At 38.9% G+C, this 9,039-nt stretch overlaps 1 protein-coding gene across 2 annotated transcripts in view; it reads left to right on the top strand.

Moving 5' to 3' along the window:
- LOC114468825 (monocyte to macrophage differentiation factor 2-like) overlaps positions 1-9,039 on the top strand; it is a 44,240-nt gene that overhangs the window by 5,652 nt on the left and 29,549 nt on the right. For both annotated transcript variants that reach the window (XM_028455927.1, XM_028455926.1), the window contains exon 2: positions 7,379-7,460. In XM_028455927.1, coding sequence (XP_028311728.1) covers positions 7,379-7,460 — 82 coding nt within the window. The remainder of the gene's footprint in view (positions 1-7,378; positions 7,461-9,039) is intronic.

The raw sequence follows: 9,039 nt of genomic DNA, 5'->3' as shown, positions 1-9,039 counted from the left end.
GTATACCTCTAGATTTATTTATTTTTTTAATGATAAAATGTGTGAAAGCTTGATATGAAACATATTTAATTATGTTAACTACATATGTGTAGAACTGTACATAGAACTGTAACATGGTTCCCCAGGTTTGCGTTTAATTACAGTTGACAAATTTTTCATGGTTACAATTACAGTCAATTATCTGAACTCAATTACAATTTAAATCACAACAGAAACAGATTAAATTAATTAATTACACCATAATTGTTACAAATTTTCAATTACACAATAACAATTATAATTGACCTCAACCCTGCCCATAACTACTCCACTAAGCCCTAAGTCTTCTTACAGGTAGTGGCAACACTTGACATGAAACATGTTTCAATAATTAGCTTTATATGTGTCCGCCATTTAATCAGTTTAATTAAATCGCAATTCACATTTTTTAAATACAATTTCTATGTTAATTACAACTATCTGAACTCAATTACAACACATTTTTTGAATCACAATTACACCATAATCGTAATTAATTATAACACATTGTTTTTGTTTTTAATCATTGAATCTCTCCTTAATTGCTCCATCATCCATTCATTCCTCTTCGTCACTGTTTCCTTAGATGTTATTTTGAGACATTGGTTCACAGTAAATCATGCTGAATTCAGCTGCAGGCCACTCATTTGTCAGTTGGCCTGTGTGTGTGTGTGTGTGTGTGTGTGTAAGTGGGAGATGGTGATATTTGTGAGAACCAGAGTTTGAGTCCCAGAGGAGATGAACTCAATCTCTGCCATAATAGGAGGAACAGCCTTTCACTAAACACAGATTGTACACAAACACATGCAACTTCTCATGGATCCAAAGGTTCTGATCCTCTTAGGTGCCACCGATCCTATTAATGTATGGAATGTTCTACATAAAGGGGCTTTTATGGTTGCAAGACTCACTTTACGTGAAGAAAAACATGGGTAACATGGTGTACGAGGCCATGGATTAAAGAACAATGGAGAAGGTAGAAGGACTGAGTCAGAGGAGAGAATAATGTCGCCTCTGATCAGGCTGTGAGTCCTGATTCCTCTCATCCACTTGATTAGACACAAACACATACACACAGTTCTGCCAACCCTCATTAGGGGACATCAGTGGATCATATCCAAGTCCACAGACAGTTACAGTTACAGTAGTGCAACTGGACTCACATTTCAATAGGGTAGCATAGGGAAATTACAGCTTTGGTTCTCAACGTTTTCAGCCCGCGACCCCCAAAATAAAGGTTCCATAGAGCAGGGACCCCCACTGTAGCTGAAGGTGAACACAGACATGAACATTGAAGAACAGTCATGTGGAGACAGGACCATCTATAAGGGGGAATAAAGGAGAGATTTTGGGGGTCCATCCATAAAGTCAGTAAAATGATGGTCTATTGTTCTATGAATCTGTGATAACCACATTTATTTATTCATCTGAATAATATCCACTGTTATCCAGGAACGTTTATTATTATTATAGTCATCTTAAAGATGGAAATCATTGTTTTAATCAGAAATAAAATGGGTTAAATGTCACCAAAAATGGTAGAAAAGGAGGTGAAATGGGATTTTAAGAACCACAGAATTTGGTTAGAATCTGCAAATTAGAGTGGATAAAAAGTGGTGAAAAGGGTTCAAAGTGTCAATATTGGATTAAAATTGGAAGAAATGGAGTACTGTAAATCAATAAACAATTAGTTTCAACTAGCAAATAAAGGCATGACAAATCATGAATGTGGTTAAGTTAGTGAAAATAAGCATTAACTACTGTGAAAAGAGGTTAAAAGTGACAATAATGGGTCAACATATGCAACATTAGGTGGAAAAAGCGGTAGAAAGGGTTTATATGTTCCAAAAACATCTTAAAGGCATTGAAACTTGATGGAGAAGTGGCAAAAATGGGAGAAATGTAGCGAAAATGCATTAAAAGGAGCAAAAATATGGCAAGAAACAGTGATGAAAAAAGATGAAAAGATGGAAAGTTGTAGACAAATAATTAGAGTGGGTTAAATATTGGAACAATCTATCTAAAAAGCAAGGAATGTCTGTGTGTGTGTGTGTGTGTGTGTGTGTGTGTGTGTGTGTGTGTGTGTGTGTGTGTGTGTAGCAAATATCTTACAGACAAGGTGTGAGTTGGACCTGAAACTTGGTCAACGGGTTCCAAATACCCCAAATGTGTGTATCTGTTATTTTGGAGTAATTTGGTCATTTCAAAATGTTTATTTTAATTTTATTTCACTTCTGGACGGCCCCGAAATGAAACCTATTCAGCTTTTGACCTCAGGGTGTGAGGGGGCGCTAGCGCACCATCTATATCTATTTCACTACACAGCTCCTCACCCGAGCAAGAGTCACGTGTGCGGCCAGAGCCAATCGCTGCGCACACAGCCAAGCCGACACAGACTGTAAACACACGAGTGAGAGACAAGAAGATAGTTTAGAGTAAGGGGGAGGGGCGTCTGAGCAGCCGCGCTCGCACTGATAAACTAGCAAAGCTCTTAAGTCTCACTTATTGGGCCTGATGTGAGTCACTGATGTGCGTGTGCGTGAGCCACGGCAGACTCCACTTCCTCCTGTGCCATGCTATCGTTAGCGTCTCAAACATAGAGCTCTCTAAATAGATCATATGAAACCATCAGCCACTGGTGAGTCTTTTACAGACACGTTTCCCATTGTATAAACCATATAACTGTCTGTGTAATTGTTCAATAACGCGCTGTTTCACTAGAGGCGGTATAGAACTCAACCCGTTCAATTCTCCATCTAGAAAACTGTAGATTATCTGTGGTGCCGTGCATGGAAGTTAAGCTCTGACCACTCGGTTCAAAGGTAAAAAATGATTTTTGTTTGTTATTTCCCGCACCGTCACGCTCTCTACGCATAACCAAATATAGCAGGCTTCAGAAACCTTTTTACAGTATAGAACTGAACGTTCCGAGCGAGCTGCAGTAAACATGGAACTTTTCTACCCACTTTATTAATGAATATCTATTCACTGAAGTACAGGAGCCTACACTTTAGTAATATTTCTGTTTAATGTGAAATAAAATATGACAACAAATAACTTATATCCTGAGGTTCATAAAAAATAAAGTGCTAATAAACTGAAAAAGGCTACTTACATTCTTGGTGCTGTATAAAAAAGTAAACAAAGCTAACTGTGCTGTCACTGGTGTAGGATCAGGCCTCCAGGCCTACAGGTTGTTTACCAAAAACACAAGACGGTCCACATTTGAAGGGGCCTGTGCTGATCTCTTTATTTACTATATTCCCAGCGGTGGAAAATACGCGTTCAGAGCGCACTGATGATCCGGGGATGGAAAGATATTTCTTTGCCATCTGAGCGACGTGAGGGTATCTCACAGAGTTTTCCACCACATGAGAGGATTTTGTTGCCCAGGAATTGGAGATTGTTGTTCATACATCGACATCTCTTTTTGAAGCAGTAGGCTGATGTCCTCCTGGTCTGGGCTGTTCGTGCAATACGTGTCTCTGAAGACACACCCCATAGCAGATAACAGTTTTGTCAGCGGGTTGCGTTTGCTGATCACGGGGTTGTTCGCTAGCGGCCTCACTTCCTGTGCCTTTGGCCACATTCACTGGATTCATCTCCTCCAGAATAACCACCTGCTCCTCTTTGAAATGAACGAGGCGATGAAAGCGTGGATCCAGGTAAGTCGCTTTGTTAAGTAGCATAAATGCGCCTTTTTCCTCACAATAACGCTTCTCCAGATCTGTGGCGATCTTTGTCTTCATCTCTGACAATGTCGGTGGTTCTGGTCCGTCTGGCGTTGCTTTTCCAGTTGTGAGAGCAGAACATACTGTATATTAAAGGCAGCACAGCCGACGCTGTTGGATATTTGTCAGTTGAAAGTGCTTCACTTTAAAGGGTTTAAGGGCCTCTTGCTCCTGCAATAACTAAGTAAATATAATGTGTTGATATTATAGGACAGGTTTGCATTTGTCCAGCTTATTACTGTACATTTCATACATTATGCTTACCTTTTCCATTAGGGACCATTCGCTTGTGATCAGCTCCATTCTTGACAGTTTTTTCTCAAAGATGACAGCAGACATCACTGCTTGCTGCTCCGATTCACGGCAGATCATTTCATAAGTGCTGTTCCATCGCGTAGGACAGTCATTAAGCAGCTTCTCATTTTTTAATCCCAAAAGTTGTTGTTTTTGCTGGAGGAGGAAGATTTGTTGAAATGTGAGGCCACCACTTTCAGCCTACTCACGGGGATTTCAATGGCTCTGACCCCGAGCCCTTTACGCACAGCCAAGTTTATTGTGTGCGCCACACATGGTATATTCACTGTTTGAAGATGTCTCTCCACTGTATTGATGTAATTAGTGGTATTGTCCATTGTGATGGAAATTACAGATGCCCTTTCTCTGCCAAAAAAAGTCCAAGATCTCGTGAATGCATTGGTGCAGTGTGGTTTAGCTTAAGCTCTTTTGTTTTTAGCACATTGTTAAGCATTTCCCAGTCATCATTAATCCAATGGGCCGTTGCTGTAACAGGATGCTGTCGCTAGGGATGTCCACCCGTCCGTGGTAAGAGTTCCTTTATCTTGTCTGAGGTGCTGTTATACACTTCTACGATTCTATTGATGACTGTTCCACGGCTCGGGATGCTTCCCGAAGCCTGCTCCATCCACGACACTGATCGGTCTCATGTCCTTACAAATGAATGATGTTAATTTCCGCCTGACGGCCTCTTGTCGTGTCGCAGACAATGCGCTTGTGGTGGGCGGTGCAAAATAAGTGTCAAGACGTGGCTGTTTAGATGTAGTTCCACACATCATGCCAAGCTCCTTTGGATGCACATTTTAGAGATGTAGCCTCATGTTGCTAGTGGTTGAATGGTATGCTAACTGCATTTTACATAGCTTGCATACTACTTTATCTCGCGGCTCCACAAATTTACCTTCTACTGACCAAAATCCAAAGTACTTCCAGACATGGCTTTTTAGACGTGTTGGGGTTAAAATCACTTTCACTGCTGCGGTTGAGTTGGGCTCTGCACTTTCTGTCATCTTCCATATGCACTGTCGGGACCTGACGTCACTCCTGTGACCTGTCTGTGACCCCTCAAGCAGCGCTAGCACAGCAGACAGCTGCGCCTGCTACCCATTGAACTATATAAAAACCTACCGCGGGCGTGTTTGTCCCATAATATATATATATATGTTTTTAGTAATATTCAAATATTAATTTTCACGTTCGAATTTTTATATTTTTTTACTATTCGAAATATATTCGAATTTAGAATATTTGTTGACAGCCCTAGTGTGTGTGTGTGTGTGTGTGTGTTCCTCAAATATCTCTGTGAATCAGGCTCAGACAAAGCTGAGACTTTCAACATGGCTGCTCTTGGTTCAAAGGTGCTCAACGTTGGATTTGTTTGGACTGCAATGATACCGTTAAAATTTATTTCATAAAAATGTCCACCGGGAGCCGACAATTTTATGACATTTTAGAACTGATGACATCATCACTGTGTATTGAGCCTTTGTCACGCGGCTCAGTTGGCCGTGTTAGAGGCAGCCTGTGGGCGCACTAGAGCCAATCACTCTATGGACAGTGTCAGCCTGTCCTGGGTGGAGGCGCCGCAGCAGCCCGGGGTGCCATCCGCATGTGTGTATGTGTTTTATTCAGAAGTAAATGTGCATTAGGAATTAAGTATTTATAAGGTCAGTTTAAAGAGGATTTAAGTTTTATTCTGAATTAAAGAAGAAATAAAGCTCCCATGTAAACCATCCATACTTAACCTCCCACCTTTCTATAGCAAGACATAGTTCCCACGGGCACTGCACTAGTTAGTTTAAAATAACATGACAAATCTTGAATGTGGTTCAATTTGCCAAAATAAGCATGAAATGTGGTGAAAAGAGGTTCAAAGTGACAATAATGGCCCAACACATGTGACATTAGGTGGGAAAAGTGGTGGAAATGATTTAGTGCCAAAAATGCAAGAAAAGTGTAAGAAACAGGTTAAAATATGATGAGTTTGGTGTAGTTGCAGAAAAAGGGTAAAAATGAGCAAAAATGGGCTCAAATTGTCCAAAAAATATTTTTGTTAAGTCATCTGGCGACCCCCTCCCAGTGTTTCGCAACCCCAAATGGGGTCCCAACCTCAGGGTTGAGAACCCCTGAACTACAGAACCAAAGCAAACAGTGTGAGATCAAATATTTACAAAGAGGTAAAGCTGTCATACATACAGTGGTAGGCTAGCCATACTGATATAGACATATAGAACCTTCCTCTGATAGAACACCAGGGTTTGACTAGGGCTGGTGATATGGACCAAAACATAGCTCAATATTTTTTCTGAAAATGGTGATATACGATATGAATCTAGATACTTTTAACTCTATAAAGTCTGACCAGAAAGACAATTCTGGGTTAAAGTTGCTGATGCAAAATACCACACAGGCATACTGTATTTATTAACAACCTGCTGCACAATACACAATATGTGCCACTTGACTTTTTTGGTCTTTGTCCTGTAAGAAAAAATCCAAAAAGACACAAGGGAGCACAGGGAGAACTGGCAGCAGCACACGAGGAGGTTGTGCACAACAATCCAGCAAACACTCAGCTATATAGTGATCGGGAACGGGCCACACCTGAGTGGAAACATGAGGGAGCTAATCACTAACAATCCAAACACACTAACATCACTGGGAGGAGGAGACACCAGCAGGAATACCTGAAACACAAAGACAAGAGAACATTCTCACATAGAACAGAGACTCACAGGAACAGTCAAAGAGAACCACAAGGACTAAACAGAACTGACAAACATGCCTTTTTTTTTAGCTTTTTAGAAAGATTAAGGATGAAGAACAAGTTTGACTTTATGAATATAAATTCTTGTGTTCTTTGCATTAGGCCTGTTTTGTTATTTCATTTTATTATTGTGGTGTTTGACAGTGAATGTCATACAATATAAGCTTCCTTCAACTTTTCCTCCCCATGCTTCACTTCCTCCTGATCCCGCTCTTCATCCATCCATCATCCAACGCCCAGAGGGAGCCTGTGCATGTGATGATGTGCACGTGGCCTATATGCTTAATTAAATAACACAGCTGACCACTACTGACACACCTGTGGCCCTGCAGGACGAGCTCATTCACAGAAATGCATCTGCACGTGTGCGAGTGCTCATCTCATTTCATAACATCTCCTGATGTGTGTTTTTCTCTTTAAACTGGGATTTAGAGATTTACAGATGATTAAAAGGAACACACACACACACACACACACACACACACACACACACACACACACACACACACACACACACAGTGTTTACTAAAGTTGTAATGATCTACTTTAAAGCCTCTCTCTCTCTCAGGTTCATGAACTGTCGTGTACCCTCCAGTAAGAGATATCAACCCACTGAATATGAACATGCTGCCAACTGTGCCACACACGGGGTGAGACCACCACACTATCACCACCATGACAGTTTTTTTTAATTGCTCACAAGCATTGGTTCAAACTGAAGTCACATGTTCAAAACACAGTCTGATTACTTGTGCAGACTCATCACACACGGTCCATGTCCTGTTCCAATTCAATCTCTGCTTCTCAGCAAGTCCGCTGTAAATAACGGATGAGAATTTGCTCCGCCTGTTTTACCCAGCATGCATCAGAGGAGATTTGAGTGTACTCCCCAGCTATATTTCCCAGCATGCACTTTGAACACGCGTATGATTCCTTTATTATATTACTATTTTGTAATTTACTTTTTTCCTTTTCTTCTTCACTTATTATTATTTTTCAATTATTATCATTAATAATTGAATTAATAAATGTATTTATCTAGTTCATCCTTCTACCATTAATAGCCAACTATTATTATTTTTCTTTATATTTTATTATTACTGTTTTGTAAATATGTTTTTCCTTTTCCCTTTATTTATTTATTTATTATTATTATTATTATTATTATTATTATTATTATTATTATTATTATTATTATTATTAATAATAATAATAAACAAAACAGACACAAATTTATTGTATTTATTTTTTTTTTATTTATCACCAAATAATTTATTGGTTTACAAAATAATATTGACAACAACAACATCTACTCAATGACACATATTATTTTCTTTGATGTTTACAGTGGAGTCCACATACTACACACTGTTGTGCACAACAATGTCAGGAAGTTTGCTTTGTCCCAAAACGACGAGTATGTGAAGTCCGCGCTTGTGCACTCGGCAAGTCCGTTCTCCAAGTCTGCGTCCATGAGTCCGTACCCAGGAGTTCACAAGTACCAAGTGTGCATAGTTAATGTCTATATATGTCATCCCCAGTGTTTCTCATCAACAAAACATTTATACACGATTCAAAAGAATCTCATTCAACCACAACACTAACAATAATCTCATTGTTACAAACAACAAAGAGCTTTACATAAAATACATCTTATCTTTCAAGTTTCAATGATTATTTTTCAGGTAATTCAGTATTTTATCTTTGTACTTTGATGTTCTAAATGATTGCATATGCTGTATTATATTACAACAAGGCTCAATCAGGTTTGCTGCAATTTACAGTAATTACTGCAAAAAATATTTGTGCTTTTGCATTAATACATTAAGACTTTACAAAAATTCAAAGATTACTGTAAACAGAAAATAGTAGAATCTCATTATTCCAGGAGCAGAATGAGAATCAAGAGATAAAACTAAAAAAACTACAGCACACGTATATGTATATTGTATATATATATATACTGTATATACTGTATATATACTGTAACATTCACACCCTGTCGTCTGCAATTGGCCACATTTTTTCATCTACGTCACACTTTGTCTTCTCTTTGTATCATTGTTTTATTTATTTTTATTGTCAATATTTTTAATATAATTTTCAATGGATTTTAATGTGGCTGCAGCAGACATTGAACATGTCATTTTGTTTTGTGTGTTAATATTTGAAAAAATCTAGTGAAAGAAAAGAGTTGATGAATGCTGGTGACTGTGTGTGCAATGAAAA

Source organism: Gouania willdenowi, chromosome 8, assembly GCF_900634775.1.
Source record: "Gouania willdenowi chromosome 8, fGouWil2.1, whole genome shotgun sequence".
NCBI classification, from domain to species: Eukaryota; Metazoa; Chordata; class Actinopteri; order Blenniiformes; family Gobiesocidae; genus Gouania; species Gouania willdenowi.
Note: the sequence above shows the minus strand (reverse complement) of the source record. Positions and strands in the feature narration are given on the sequence as shown.